Source organism: Oncorhynchus tshawytscha, linkage group LG01, assembly GCF_018296145.1.
Source record: "Oncorhynchus tshawytscha isolate Ot180627B linkage group LG01, Otsh_v2.0, whole genome shotgun sequence".
Lineage (NCBI taxonomy): Eukaryota > Metazoa > Chordata > Actinopteri > Salmoniformes > Salmonidae > Oncorhynchus > Oncorhynchus tshawytscha.
The window spans coordinates 6482452-6499274 of NC_056429.1; the positions used below are offsets into that span (position 1 = coordinate 6482452).

The window sequence follows — 16823 nt, forward strand, 5'->3', positions numbered from 1 at the left end:
AGTCCTCAATAGTACCCGCAAAACACCAGTCTCAATGTCAACAGTGAAGAGGTGACTCTGGGATGCTGGCCTTCAAGGCAGAGTTCCTCGTTCCAGTGTCTGTGTTCTTTTGCCCATCTTAATATTTTATTTGTATTGGCCAGTCTGAGATTTTTCTTTGCAACTCTGCCTAGAAGGCAAGCATCCCAGAGTCACCTCTTCACTGTTGACGTTGAGACTGGTGTTTTGCGGGTACTTTTTAATGAAGCTGCCAGTTGAGGACTTGTGAGGCATCTGTTTCTCAAACCAGACACTCTAATGTACTTGTCCTCTTGCTCAGTTGTGCACCGGGGCCTCCCACTCCACTTTCTATTCTGGTTAGAGCCAGTTTGTGCTGTTCTGTGAAGGGAGTAGTACACAGTGTTGTGTTCTTTGTTCTTTGTTTCTGGTCATTTTGAGCCTATAATCGAACCCACAAATGCTGATACTCATCTAAAGAAGGCCAGTTTTATTGCTTCTTTAATCAGAACAACCGTTTTCAGCTGTGCTAGAAAAATTACAAAAGGGTTTTCTAATGATCGATTATCTTATTAAAATGATATACTAGGATTAGCTAACACAACATGCCATTGGAACACAGGAGTGATTGGTTGCTGATAATGGGCCTCTGTACGCCTATGTAGATATTATATTAAAAATCAGCCGTTTCCACCTACAATAGTCATTAACAACTTTAATAATGTCTACACTGCATTTCTGATCAATTTGATGTTATGTTAATGGTCAAAACATGTGCTTTTCTTTCAGAAACAAAGACATTTCTAAATGACCCCAAACTTTTGAAAGGTAGTGTACCTACTCATTCAATGGTTTTTCTTTATTTTCACTATTTTCTACATTGTAGAATAATAGTGAAGACATTAAAACTAAGAAAAATACAATTGGAATCAGGGAGTAACCAAAAAAGTTTTAAATCAAATCAAAACATATTTTATATTTGAGATTCTTCAAAGTAGCCACCCTGGTAACTCTAATGAACTTATCCTCTGCAGCAGAGGTATCTCTGGGTCTTCCATTCCTCTGAAACAAAGTTTAAAATTCTTGAAATGTTCTGTGTTGACTGACCATGTCTTAAAGTAATGATGGACTATCGTTTCTCTTTGCTCATTTGAGCTGTTCTTGGCATAATATGGACATGGTCTTTTACCAAGTAGGGCTGTCTTCTGTATAACACAACTGATTGACTCGAATGCATTAAGGAAATCAATTCCACAAATGAACTTTTAACAAGTCACACCTGTTCATTGAAATTCATACCAGGTGACTACCACATAAAGCTGCTTGAGAAAATGCAAAGCTGTCATCAAGGCAACGGGTGGCTACTTTGAAGAATCTAAAATATAAAAAATATTTTGATTTGTTTAACACTTTTTTGGTTACTACATGATTCCATATTTGTTATTTCATAGTTTTGATGTCTTCACTATTATTCTACAATGTAGAAAATAGTTTTAAAAAATAAAGAAAAACCCTTGAATGAGTAGGTGTGTCCGAACTTTTGACTGGTACTCTATATATATAAAACAAAGTTGTGTATTTTCATCTAGATATCAGTTTCAAACTGATATTTGGAAGCTTTTTTTACCATTGAAGACAGTGTTACAATTAACCCCGCAGCCTGTTTACACTTAACCCTATGAGAAATACAAGGTGGACATGTCACTTCCACCACTGTCGGTTGAATTGTACAGTTAGGTCCTAGAAACTTTGTTACAGTGTATAACGGTACCAAATACATGTATGTATAAATACATGTATGTATAAATACATGTATGTTGTTTGTATGACAGTTTCATGAATCTGTCTCAAATGTTATTTTCATAGTAAGTACAACTCTACAACGGTTACTTTGTTCCCCAGTCTCCCCTACTAATTAAGTCTAATAGTAATTAGTAATGAAACACCCAGGAGGGAGAAGTTGTGTGTGCCTGCCTGCCTGTGTGTGTGTGTGCCTGCCTGCCTGTGTGTGTGTGTGTGTGTGTGTGTGTGTGTGTGTGTGTCTGCCTGTATGTGTGTGTTTGTGTGTGTGTGTGTCTGTGTGTGTGTGTGTGTGTGTGTGTTTGTGTGCCTGCCTGTATGTGTGTGTGTGTGTGTGTGTGTGTGTGTGTGTGTGCCTGCCTGTATGTGTGTGTGTGTGTGTGTGTGCCTGTGTGTGTGTGTGTTGTGTGTGTGTGTGTGTGTGTGTGTGTGTGTGTGTGTGTGTGTGTGTGTGTGTGTGTGTGTGTGTGTGTGTGTGTGTGTGTGTGTGTGTGTGTGTGTGTGTGTGTGTGTGTGTGTGTGTGCCTGTCTGTATGTGTGTGTGTGTGTGTGTGTGTGTGTGTGTGTGTGTGTGTGTGTGTGTGTGTGTGTGTGTGTGTGTGTGTGTGTGTGTGTGTGTGTGTGTGTGTGTGTGTGCGCGTGCGTTCATGTGCTCTTTGAGAGGAAACACCCACACAGTACAGTCTCACACTGATGTTAGCTAACACCGCTCATGTTGGGACTGTGTACCAGCATCATTCTCTTAACGCCCATCCAAAGCAATCTTCCCTCAGCTCTGTCCACACCTCCAGGACAGGAAATGGAAAACATCCAGGATTTGTCCCAAATGGCACCCTTTTCCCTTTATAGTGACCTACTTTTGACCAGGGACCATCGACCATGAGAATAGGATGCCTTATGGGACCGAGGCCCTGACTTCATTACGATCAATAGGAAACTCACTGTAGGCTGCTGCAACCAAACACACTGCACTATTGATCCATCCAACAGCTAGGCTGGCCTGCTCAATAATCACCCCATCCCTTAGGCTGATCTGCTCAATAATCACCCCATCCCTTAGGCTCGTCTGCTCAATAATCACCCCATCCCTTAGGCTGGTCTGCTCAATAATCACCCCGTCCCTTAGGCTGGCCTGCTCAATAATCACCCCATCCCTTAGGCTGGTCTGCTCAATAATCACCCCGTCCCTTAGGCTGGCCTGCTCAATAATCACCCCGTCCCTTAGGCTGGTCTGCTGAATAATCACCCTGTCCCTTAGGCTGGTCTGCTCAATAATCACCCCGTCCCTTAGGCTGGTCTGCTCAATAATCACCCCGTCCCTTAGGCTGGTCTGCTCAATAATCACCCCGTCCCTTAGGCTGGCCTGCTCAATAATCACCCCGTCCCTTAGGCTGGTCTGCTCAATAATCACCCCGTCCCTTAGGCTGGTCTGCTCAATAATCACCCCGTCCCTTAGGCTGGTCTGCTCAATAATCACCACGTCCCTTAGGCTGGTCTGCTCAATAATCACCCCGTCCCTTAGGCTGGTCTGCTCAATAATCACCACGTCCCTTAGGCTGGTCTGCTCAAAAATCACCACGTCCCTTAGGCTGGTCTGCTCAATAATCACCCCGTCCTTTAGGCTGGTCTGCTCAATAATCACCCCGGTTTAGGGGAAACTTGCTGGGCTGTTGTGACTGGTGTGTCTGGGGTCACAGTAAATGAAGCCTCTGGTGTGACTGGTGTGTCTGGGGTCACAGTAAATGAAGCCTCTGTTGTGACTGGTGTGTCTGGGGTCACAGTAAATGAAGCCTCTGTTGTGACTGGTGTGTCTGGGGTCACAGTAAATGAAGCCTCTGGTGTGTCTGGGGTCACAGTAAATGAAGCCTCTGTTGTGACTGGTGTGTCTGGGGTCATAGTAAATGAAGCCTCTGTTGTGACTGGTGTGTCTGGGGTCACAGTAAATGAAGCCTCTGGTGACTGGTGTCTGGGGTCACAGTAAATGAAGCCTCTGGTGTGTCTGGGGTCACAGTAAATGAAGCCTCTGTTGTGACTGGTGTGTCTGGGGTCACAGTAAATGAAGCCTCTGTTGTGTCTGGGGTCACAGTAAATGAAGCCTCTGTTGTGACTGGTGTGTCTGGGGTCACAGTAAATGAAGCCTCTGTTGTGACTGGTGTGTCTGGGGTCACAGTAAATGAAGCCTCTGGTGTGTCTGGGGTCACAGTAAATGAAGCCTCTGTTGTGACTGGTGTGTCTGGGGTCACAGTAAATGAAGCCTCTGTTGTGACTGGTGTGTCTGGGGTCACAGTAAATGAAGCCTCTGTTGTGACTGGTGTGTCTGGGGTCACAGTAAATGAAGCCTCTGGTGTGTCTGGGGTCACAGTAAATGAAGCCTCTGTTGTGACTGGTGTGTCTGGGGTTACAGTAAATGAAGCCTCTGGTGTGTCTGGGGTTACAGTAAATGAAGCCTCTGGTGTGTCTGGGGTTACAGTAAATGAAGCCTCTGGTGTGTCTGGGGTCACAGTAGACCCGTCTGGTCTCGTAATGGCATCTTTCCAAGTCTCGTTCATCAGTATGGAAAAAACGTGTGTACACCTGGACAGCAAGTCTTGGTCCAATCAGACTGGTTGTTACAGTGGCAGACTTTTCTAGTGGCAGTGTAGACGAGCAGGAAGCAACAGCCCTGCAGCACATGAGGCTCAGATGAAAAATGGGTCGGCCCATCTGATTGGCTGCTCTTCCTTGTCTACTCCTCTTTAAACAGAGAAGTGGGTCAGTCTACGTTAAACTATATCCTGAACAGGAGACTGCCAAATGGAAAAACTTCAATTCTGCCCAATTCAAAATATTGCTATTTGAATCGGTATTAGAAATTCCCATAATTCTCTTGTGTATCCAATGTTTCTGTGTTTAGGGAATATGCCATAGAGTTATTCCCGCTCGAGAATTTAAATATCAATGTGGCCCCTCCCACAATTGTCAAAAATATCAATGCTGGGCACCGCCAAGAGACGTCGGGGAACCCCAAGAGACTATATGTAACTCGAACCCTCTGTGTCAAGCTGCATTGCAATTATATTACATCTATTTCTATTTTCTATATAGAGGAATAAATAAATTCAGTCATTCCATGGAAGGTTGATTGATCCGTGTTCTGTTGGAATGTTGTCCCTGTAGCCACGGTGTTCCTGGAGTTCTGGAAGAGGAGGAGGGCGGAGCTGACTTATGACTGGGACCTCATCGACTGGGAGGAGGAAGAGGTTGGTGTATCCACCAATACCTGCTTTATTTATATGATATCATGTGATTCTTGTCATCTATACTACTACTACAATACATAACGTCATTATGTTACGTATGATACGGTCAAGTCATTTAGAGACTATTGATTGGGTAGAGTAAGAGGTTAGTCAGCAATATCTGGTATATTAATATCATATTTCAAAGACATGTACATTTACAGTACCAGTCAACAGTGTGGACACACCTACTCATTCAATGGTTTTTCTTTATTTTTGACTGTTTTCTACATTGTAGAATAATAGCGAAGACATCAAAACTATGAAATAACACATATGGAATCATGTAGTAACCAAAAAAGTGTTAAACAAATCAAAATATATTTTAGATTTTAGATTCTTCAAAGTAGCCACCCTTTGCCTCGATGAGAGCATTCTCTCAACCAGCTTCACTTGGAATGCTTTTCCCACAGTCTTGAAGGAGTTCCCACGTATGCTGAGCACTAGTTGGCTGCTTTTCCTTCACTCTGCGGTCCAACTCATCCCAAACCATCTCAATTGGGTTGAGGTCGGGTGATTGTGGAGGCCAGGTCATCTATTGCAGCACTCCATCACTCTCCTTCTTGGTCAAATAGGCCTTAAATAGCCTGGAAGTGTGTTGGGTCACTGTCCTGTTGAAAACAAATGATAGTCCCACTAAGCGCAAACCAGATGGGATGGTGCAACGCTGCAGAATGCTGTGGTAGCCATGCTGGTTAAATGTGCCTTGAATTCTAAATACATTACTGACAGTGTCCCCAGCAAAGCACCCCCACACCATCACACCTCCTCCTCCGTGCTTCACGGTGGGAACCACACATACGGAGATCTCACAAAGACACGGCGATTGGAACCAGAAATTTGAAATTTGGACTCATCAAACCAAAGGACAGAGTTCCACTGGTCTAAAGTCCACTGCTCGTGTTTCTTGTCCCGAGCAAGTCTCTTCTTGCTGGGTGTCCTTTAGTAATAGTTTCTTTGCAGCAATTTGACCATGAATGTCTGATTCACCCAGTCGCCTCTGAACAGTAGATGTTGAAATCTGTCTGTTACTTGAACTCTGTGAAGCATTTATTTGGGTTGCAATTTCTGAGGCTGGTAACTCTAATTAACTTATCCTCTGCAGCAGAGGTAACTCTGGGTCTTCCTTTCCTGTGGCGGTCCTCATGAGAGCCAGTTTCATCATAGCGCTTGATGGTTTTTGCGACTGCACTTTCAAAGTTCTTGAAATTTTCCGGATTGATGGACCTTCATGTCTTAAAGTAATGATGGACTGTCATTTCTCTTTGCTTATTTGAGCTGTTCTTGACATAATATGGACATGGTCTTTTACCAAATAGTGCTATCTTCTGTATACCACCCCTATCTTGTCACAACACAACTGATTGGCTCAAATGCATTAAGAAGGAAAGAAATTCCACAAATTAACTTTTAACAAGGCACACCTGTTAATTGAAATGCATTCCAGGTGACTACCTCATGAAGCTGGTTGAGAGAATGCCAAGAGTGTACAAAGCTGTCATCAAGGCAGGTGGCTACTTTGAAGAATCTCAAAATATAAAATGTATTTTGATTTGTTTAACACTTTGTTGGTTACTACATGAGTCCATATGTGTTATTTCATAGTTTTGATGTCTTCACTATTATTCTACAATGTAGAAAATAGTCCAAATAATGTATGCCCCTGGAATGACTAGGGTGTGTCCAATCTGTTGACTGGTACTGTATGAACACTGGTATTCAGACATTACTCAGTCAGCAATGTCTGGTTGATCCATATGATATGTCATGAGCACGTACTACTGTAGTTAGGATACGGTCCTAGTATTGACTGGGTCAGGGGTATCTATGATTGGACCAGTCAGAAATATCAGAGTTATTGGTATGATATACTGGAGTGTATGTGTGTTTGTCCCAGGAGAATCTGCGGCCCCAGTTCGAAGCCAAGTACTCCCGAGTAGAGAGAGTAAACCCTATCTCTGGCAAGCCAGAGCCCTTCCAGCCCTTCACTGACAAACTCAGCAGACTCATGGTCTCTGTGTCTGGCATCTTCTTCATGGTAAGAACAGGCTTTAATTGAAAAGCAATGAAGAAAATTGGATTTGGAATTTTGGTTTATTTTCTAAATTGAATATAATTTAAATGTAACTGACCCCAGTCCTGGAATGCTGTTTACTTGTTTACTAAATCAAATCAAATCAAATTTATTCATATAGCCCTTCTTACATCAGCTGATATCTCAAAGTGCTGTACAGAAACCCAGCCTAAAACCCCAAACAGCAAGCAATGCAGGTGTAGAAGCACACATACTACCTTTTCAATGTGTAATACGGTAATGAGCTTCTAGCAGCCTACTACCACCCCCTGGTGGATAGGAGCCAGAAATACAACCAAATACAACCAACTGGAAATAGTGGCTGTTGTTGGGGATTGTTTTCCCAATGATCCTCATCACTCATCAACAATAGGAAGTGTCTAGAGACCGAGACACGTAACGATGATTCATTGTTTACCAATATGACCAATAAGCATCGTAAACACACAATGCCAGACTAGACCCATTATATAAACCAGGTAGTTTGGGTCCTGGATGCTGATTGGCTGAAACAGCATTTGACGCAACAGTATGACGTTAAAACACTTGTTTACTGCTCTAATTACATTGGTAACCAGTTTATAATAGCAATAAGGCACCTCGGGGGTTTGTGATATATATGGCCAATATACCACGGCTAAGGGCTGTATCCAGGCACTCTGTGTTGCCTAAGAACAGTCCTTAGCCGTGGTATATTGGCCATATATCACACATCCTCAGGCCTTATTGCTTAAAATACTGCTAGCCTCATAACATGCATCCTCAGAAGATACTGTAATATTGACAGATATATTTACTCTCTCTTTCTCTCTCTCTGTCTGTCTCTCTCTCTGCCTCTCTCTCTGCCTCTCTCTGCCTCTTTCTCTCGCTGTCTCTCTCTGCCTCTCTCTCCTCTCTCTCTCTCTCCTCCGCCACTCTCTCTCTCTCCTCCACCCCTCTCTATCTGCGTATGTGTGTGTCCACTCCCAAGATGTCTCTGGTGCTGACTGCAGTGTTTGCTGTGGTGGTGTTCCGACTGATTGCCATGGAGAAGTTTGCATCGTTCGACTGGGAGTTTGTCAAGAAGAACTGGCAGTTTGCCACCTCTGGCACCGGAGTCTGTATCAACTTCATGATCATCATGTCTCTCAATGTGGTGGGTGTCTGGCCAAACTAAACCATGAAATAGATAGAATGGAATAGAATCCATAGATAGAATGGAATAGAATCCATAGATAGAATGGAATAGAATCCATAGATAGAATGGAATAGAATAGAATCCATAGATAGAATGGAATAGAATAGAATCCATAGATAGAATGGAATAGAATCCATAGATAGAATGGAATAGAATAGAATCCATAGATAGAATGGAATAGAATCCATAGATAGAATGGAATAGAATCCATAGATAGAATGGAATGGAATAGAATCCATAGATAGAATGGAATAGAATAGAATCCATAGATAGAATGGAATAGAATCCATAGATAGAATGGAATAGAATAGAATCCATAGATAGAATGGAATAGAATCCATAAATAGAATGGAATGGAATAGAATCCATAAATAGAATGGAATGGAATAGAATCCATAGATAGAATGGAATAGAATAGAATCCATAGATAGAATGGAATAGAATCCATAGATAGAATGGAATAGAATAGAATCCATAGATAGAATGGAATAGAATCCATAAATAGAATGGAATGGAATAGAATCCATAAATAGAATGGAATAGAATCCATAGATAGAATGGAATAGAATCCATAAATAGAATGGAATGGAATAGAATCCATAGATAGAATGGAATGGAATCCATAGATAGAATGGAATAGAATCCATAAATAGAATGGAATGGAATAGAATCCATAGATAGAATGGAATAGAATCCATAGATAGAATGGAATAGAATCCATAAATAGAATGGAATGGAATAGAATCCATAGATAGAATGGAATGGAATAGAATCCATAGATAGAATGGAATAGAATAGAATCCATAAATAGAATGGAATAGAATCCATAAATAGAATGGAATGGAATAGAATCCATAAATAGAATGGAATGGAATAGAATCCATAGATAGAATGGAATAGAATCCATAGATAGAATGGAATAGAATCCATAGATAGAATGGAATGGAATAGAATCCATAGATGGAATGGAATAGAATCCATAGATAGAATGGAATAGAATCCATAAATAGAATGGAATGGAATAGAATCCATAGATAGAATGGAATGGAATAGAATCCATAGATAGAATGGAATAGAATCCATAGATAGAATGGAATAGAATCCATAAATAGAATGGAATGGAATAGAATCCATAGATAGAATGGAATAGAATCCATAGATAGAATGGAATGGAATAGAATCCATAGATGGAATGGAATAGAATCCATAGATAGAATGGAATAGAATCCATAGATAGAATGGAATAGAATCCATAGATAGAATGGAATGGAATCCATAGATAGAATGGAATGGAATCCATAGATAGAATGGAATAGAATAGAATCCATAGATAGAATGGAATGGAATCCATAGATAGAATGGAATAGAATCCATAGATAGAATGGAATAGAATCCATAGATAGAATGGAATAGAATAGAATCCATAGATAGAATGGAATGGAATCCATAGATAGAATGGAATAGAATACATAGATAGAATGGAATGGAATAGAGTCCATAGATAGAATGGAATAGAATCCATAGATAGAATGGAATAGAATCCATAGATAGAATGGAATAGAATAGAGTCCATAGATAGAATGGAATGGAATAGAATCCATAGATAGAATGGAATAGAATCCATAGATAGAATGGAATAGAATCCATAGATAGAATGGAATAGAATCCATAGATAGAATGGAATGGAATAGAGTCCATAGATAGAATGGAATAGAATCCATAGATAGAATGGAATAGAATCCATAGATAGAATGGAATGGAATAGAGTCCATAGATAGAATGGAATAGAATAGAATCCATAGATAGAATGGAATGGAATAGAATCCATAGATGGAATGGAATAGAATCCATAGATAGAATAGAATAGAATCCATAGATAGAATGGAATAGAATCCATAGATAGAATGGAATAGAATCCATAGATAGAATGGAATAGAATCCATAGATAGAATGGAATAGAATCCATAGATAGAATGGAATGGAATAGAATCCATAGATAGAATGGAATAGAATAGAATCCATAGATAGAATGGAATAGAGTCCATAGATAGAATGGAATGGAATAGAAAATAAAACCTTCATGGCACCCTATTGCCTTCCCTATGGGCCCTGATCAAAAGTAGTATACTATATATACTACCGTTCAAAAGTAGTATACTATATATACTACCATTCAAAAGTAGTATACTATATATACTACCGTTCAAAAGTAGTATACTATATATACTACCATTCAAAAGTAGTATACTATATATTTTCAAGTAACCTTTATTTAACTAGGCAAGTAAGTTACGAACAAATTCTTATTTACAATGACGGCCTAGACCGGCCAAACCCGGACGACGCTGGGCCAATTGGGCGCCGCCCTACGGGACTCCCAATCACGGCCGGATGTGATGCAGCCTTGGAATCGAACCAGGGTGTCTGTAGTGACAGCCTCAAGCACTGAGACGCAGTGCCTCTTAGACCGCTGCGCCACTCGGGGACAGGGTGTCATTGGAGACTTGATCATGTCCAAACCAGCCCACTGGATATACACAGTCATACAGAATAATGTTGTATAACTGATCCACAATCAGATTTTAACTTCATGATCACCATGTCTGTGAATGTGGTGGGTGTCTTGCCAAACCAAGCCAAGCCATCTGATACGCTCAGTCAAACAGTATAAACAGTATCCAACATGTGTTACATAAATGATTCACGGTAATATTTTATATTACATAAAGGTGTATTTTGCAGTTTGCAGAGTTATAAAATACCGTTTTCAGAGTGAGCTTTCTTATCATTCACTGTACAAGATGCTTATTTTGCGCCGCTTGTTGTCTCATTGATTACGTAAATACATATCATCTTTATGTCTCACAACTGGCTTGTATTTAGTCAGGCTATTTGTCAAGTGTTACTGTATTTCTTTCATCAGGTATATGAAAAGGTGGCCTATCTGCTCACAAATTTAGGTAATTATTACCCCCTCGAGATCCCTCTGAAGATGCACATCTTGTTGCTTCAGTATCTTATGCTTCAGAGGTCCATGTCAACCTCTCTCTCTCTCTCTCTCTCTCTCTCTCTCTCTCTCTCTCTCGCTCTCTCCCTGTTCCTCTCTATTTCTCTCTCTGTTCTCTGGGTCTCTCTCTCTGTTCTCTCTCTGTCTCTCTCTTTCTCTCTGTCTTTCTCTGTCTCTCTGTGTGTCTCTCTCTCTTTCTCTCTGTGTGTCTCTCTCTGTCTCTCTCTCTCTCTGTCTTTCTCACTCTGCGTGTGTGTCTCTCTGTAGAACACCCACGGACTGAGTCAGAGTGGGAGAACAGTTTTGCTCTCAAGATGTTTCTCTTCCAGTTTGTTAACTTGAACAGCTCTACCTTCTACATTGCATTCTTCCTTGGAAGGTAAATATTACAACATCTCAATAAATATTGCAACAGACAGTTCTACAAGGTCCCTCCGTTATTTTCAGTTATTACATAATATATTTGACAATTTTATGATTCTTCAGATTCCCTGAGTAAGTTAGTCGTTTATTGAACTGTCCTGATAATTGAGTAGTTTTATAAGCCAATGTCTTCACTCTGACTGTGTTTAGGTTCGCCGGCAGACCAGGGAAATATAATAAACTGTTTAACAGATGGAGATTGGAGGAGGTGAGTGGAGTCAGGAAGCATAACAACAATAGAAACAGGACTGTGTCCTAAATAGCATTCTATTCCCTATATAGTGTGCACTATGTAGGGAATAGGGTCTAACGTAGTGCACTATGTAGGGAATAGGGTCTAAAGTAGTGCGCTATGAAGGGAATAGGGTCTAAAGTAGTGCACTATGTAGGGAATAGGGTCTAAAGTAGTGCGCTATGAAGGGAATAGGGTCTAAAGTCATGCACTATGTAGGAAATATGGTCTAAAGTAGTGCACTATGAAAGGAATAGGGTCTAAAGTAGTGCACTAGGTAGGGAATATGGTCTAAAGTAGTGCACTATGTAGGGAGTATGGTCTAAAGTAGTGTGCTATGTAGGGAATAGGGTCTAAAGTAGTGCACTATGTAGGGAATAGGGTCTAAAGTAGTGCGCTATGAAGGGAATAGGGTCTAAAGTAGTGCACTATGAAAGGAATAGGGTCTAAAGTAGTGCACTATGTAAGGAATAGGGTCTAAAGTAGTGCACTATGTAGGGAGTATGGTCTAAAGTCGTGCACTATGAAGGGAATAGGGTCTAAAGTAGTGCACTATGATAGGAATAGAGTCTAAAGTAGTGCACTATGTAGAGAATAGAGTGCCATATTGGGACACCTCCAAGGATATTATTTCAACGCTGATAGAGATGGTTACAGCCTTTCCGTTTGACTGTAGATTTTACAGCACATAATAGAGAGATTCCTCATTGTCATATTCGTTTTAATGGTTACTTTTGCATCAAATGTAACGATTCCTTTGACGTGAGATTTCACCGTTAATTTGACCGTTTACATTTTTCTGTAATTATGGTTTATAATGGTGCTAAAAACTCTCACACGGAGCTTGAAATGAGTAGCAGACATCACCCGTTTGAGGAGTGATTTAACATGAATTAAATTAATGACGGCTCCCTATTACTGATTATGTGGATTATAAAGCAGGAATTTAAATATGAATATTGACGTTTTTTGACTGTTTTATTTAGATTTATTTTATTCAGTGCCACCACAATGGGATTTGTAATGTGTAATTTTGTCATTTATACATAATTTTTTCTTGTTTTTCTTTCATTCAGTGCCACCCCAGTGGCTGTCTGATCGATCTGTGTCTACAAATGGGAGTCATCATGGTACTGAAACAGATCTGGAACAACTTCATGGAGCTGGGTTATCCGTACGGACCGTCAAATTACTCTCTCTCTCTCTCTCTCTCTCTCTCTCTCTCTCTCTCTCTCTCTCTCTCTCACTCTCTCTCTCTCTCTCTCTCTCTCTCTCTCTCTCTCTCTCTCTCTCTCTCTCTCTCACACACTCCCTCTCTCTCTCTCTCTCTCTCTCTCACTCTCGCTCTCTCTCTCTCTCTCTCACACTCCCTCTATCTCTCTCTCTCTCTCTCTCTCTCCCATGGAGCTGGGTTATCCGTACGGACCGTCAAATTACTCTCTCTCTCTCTCTCTCTCTCTCTCTCTCTCTCTCTCTCTCTCTCTCTCTCTCTCTCGCGCTCTTCAAATCTCACAAATCTTGCTGCTGTGATGGCACACTGTGGAATTTCACCCAGTAGATATGGGAGTTTATCAAAATTGGATTTGTTTTCGAATTCTTTGTGGATCTGTGTAATCTGAGGGAAATACCTGTCTCTAATATGGTCATACATTGGGCAGGAGGTTAGGAAGTGCATCTCAGTTTCCACCTCATTTTGTGGGCAGTAAGCACATAGCCTGTCTTCTCTTGATAGCCATGTCTGCCTACGGCGGCCTTTCTCAATAGCAAGGCTATGCTCACTGTGTCTGTACATAGTCAAAGCTTTCCTTAAGTTTGGGTCAGTCACAGTGGTCAGGTATTCTGCCACGGTGTACTCTCTGTTTAGGGCCAAATAGCATTCTAGTATGCTCTGTTTTTTTGTTAATTCTTTCCAATGTGTCATGTAATTATCTTTTTGTTTTCTCATGATTTGGTTGGGTCTAATTGTGCTGCTGTCCTTGGGCTCTGTGGGGTTTGTTTGTGTTTGTGAACAGAGCCCCAGGACCAGCTTGCTTAGGGGACTCTTCTCCAGGTTCATCTCTCTGTAGGTGATGGCTTTGTTATGGAAGGTTTGGGAATCGCTTCCTTTTAGGTGGTTGTAGAATTTAACGGCTCTTTTCTGGATTTTGATCATTAGTGGGTATCGGCCTAATTCTGCATGCCTTATTTGGTGTTCTACGTTGTACACTGAGAATATTTTTGCAGAATTCTGCATGCAGAGTCTCAATTTGGTGTTTGTCCCATTTTGTGAAGTCTTGGTTGGTGAGCGGACCCCAGACCTCACAACCATAAAGGGCAATGGGCTCTATGACTGATTCAAGTATTTTTAGCCAGATCCTAATTGGTATGTTGAATTTTATGTTCCTTTTGATGGCATAGAATGCCCTTCTTGCCTTGTCTCTCAGATTGTTCACAGCTATTTGGAAGTTACCTGTGGCGCCGATGTTTAGGCCAAGGTATGTATCGTTTTTTGTGTGCTCTATGGCAACGGTGTCTAGATGGAATTTGTATTTGTGGTCCTGGCGACTGGACCTTTTTTGGAACACCATCATTTTTGTTTTACTGAGATTTACTGCCAGGGCCCAGGACTGACAGAATCTGTGCAGAAGGTCTAGGTGCTGCTGTACGCCCTCGCTGGTTGGTGACAGAAGCACCAGATCGTCAGCAAACGATAGACATTTGACTTCAGATTCTAGTAGGGTGAGGCCGGGTGCTGCAGACTTTTCTAGTGCCCGCGCCATTTCGTTAATATATATGTTGAAGAGGGTGGGGCTTAAGCTGCATCCCTTTCTCACCCCATGGCCCTATGTGAAGAAATGTGTGTGTTTTTTGCCAATTTTAACCGCACACTTGTTGTTTGTGTACAAGGATTTTATAATGTCGTATGTTTTACCCCCAACACCACTTTCCATCAATTTGTATAGCAGACCCTCATGCCAAATTGAGTCAAAGGATTTTTGAAATCAAAAAAGCATGAGAAGACTTTGCCTTTGTTTTGGTTTGTTTGGTTGTCAATTAGGGTGTGCAGGGTGAATACATGGTCTGTTGTACGGTAATTTGGTAAAAAGCCAATTTGACATTTGCTCAGTACATTGTTTTCATTGAGGAAATGTACGAGTCTGCTGTTAATGATAATGCAGAGGATTTTCCCAAGGTTACTGTTGACGCATATCCCATGGTAGTTATTGGGGTCAAATTTGTCTCCACTTTTGTGGATTGGGGTGATCAGTCCTTGGTTCCTAATATTGGGGAAGATGCCAGGATGATGTTAAAGAGTTTTAGTATAGCCAATTGGAATTTGTTGTCTGTATATTTGATAATTTCATTAAGGATACCATTAACACCAAAGGCCTTTTTGGGTTGGAGGGTTTTATTTTAATTTGATTTTTTTCTCTCTATCTTTCTCTCTCTCTCTCTCTCTCTCTCTCTCTCTCTCTGTATATCTCAATCTCTCTCTCAATTCAATTCAATTTGTTTTATTGGCATGATTGCCGAAGCTTACTTTGGATATTTACAATATGAAAATAATAAGAATCAAGTTGTCAATGGGACAACAGTAACAACAATAACCAAGGGTCAAAATAACCATACATTCAACTATAACAATAAGCATAGAGGACATGTGCAGGTTGATTGTTCTGTCAGACACTGTCCCTCAACTTATGGCAGGCAGCAATGTAGTGCGCTGCCAACCCACAGCTCTCTAAGTTCTCCCCCAACAGGATGGGCAACCTACTCTCATTAGAGAGGTCTTTGAAACCTTGAATAAGGGTTTCAAATTTGGGGAAATGTCACTCCTTTATTGTTTTATATTTTTGACATTTTGTCAGAAAATGCAGCTCCGTCTCAGGTTCTGCTGTGGTGCAGTGGTTGCACAGCCTTTCCTCTACAGGGAGCCAGGTTTTCCTGTGTCTACCCTTCTCAATGGCAAGGCTGTGCTCACTGAGCACAGTGGCAAGGCTGTGCTCACTCACTTTGTCAAGGTTTTGATCAGTAATCATGATCAAATAGTTAGTCAAATAGGGCCAGATAGCACTGCATTTTGCTTTGTGCTTGTGTTTCCCAATAAGTAATGTAGTTTTGTTTTGACTGTGTTGTAATTTGGTTTATTCTGATTGGATGGATGTTCTGGTCCTGAGACTTCAGTGTGTTAGTAGAACAGGTTTGTAAATTCAGACACCTTAATGATGAGGGGACTCTTTTCTTTACTGAGTTCTTAGCATTGCAGGGCTTGCTAGTGATATGAGAAGGGGTCACTGTATTTTAGATGTTTCCTAAACTGAATTGCTCTTTTTTTTAGTTTTTATTATTAGTGGATATTGGCCTAATTCTGCCCTGCATGCATTGTTTGTAGTTTTCCTCTGGACATGTAGGAGAATCTAACAGAACTCTGCATGCAGGGTTTCAATCGGGTGTTTGTCCCATTTGTTGAAATCTTGTTTTGCAAGTGGACCCCACACCTCGCTGCCATAACGTGCAATTGGTTCAATGACATATTCAATTCGTTTTAGCCAAAATTTGAATAGGTATTTCAATTTGAATTTGTTTTTTTCTGTCGTAGAATGCCCTGCATGCTTTCTCTCTCAGTTCATTCACTGCCTCATTAAGGTGTCCAGTTGAGCTTATTTTTAAACCTAAGTAATTGTAGTGTGTGCAGTACTCTATATATTTAAACCTCAGTAATTGTATTGTGTGCTGTACTCTATATATTTTGTACCAATTGAAAACTTTGGTCTAATTCCCTGAGATCTGGATCTTCTCTGGAAAATCATTATTTTAGTCTATTTGGGGTTTACTGCCACGGCCCAGGTCTGGCA

General features: G+C 40.8%; 1 protein-coding gene across 1 annotated transcript in view; it reads left to right on the forward strand.

The window, feature by feature from the left end:
- The window catches only part of LOC112256869 (anoctamin-3), an 86756-nt gene that overhangs the window by 44794 nt on the left and 25139 nt on the right, over nt 1-16823 (forward strand). Inside the window, exons 15-21 of the mRNA XM_042322741.1 lie at nt 4954-5036; nt 6973-7113; nt 8120-8284; nt 11250-11286; nt 11601-11712; nt 11907-11964; nt 13065-13162. Coding sequence (XP_042178675.1) covers nt 4954-5036; nt 6973-7113; nt 8120-8284; nt 11250-11286; nt 11601-11712; nt 11907-11964; nt 13065-13162 — 694 coding nt within the window. The remainder of the gene's footprint in view (nt 1-4953; nt 5037-6972; nt 7114-8119; nt 8285-11249; nt 11287-11600; nt 11713-11906; nt 11965-13064; nt 13163-16823) is intronic.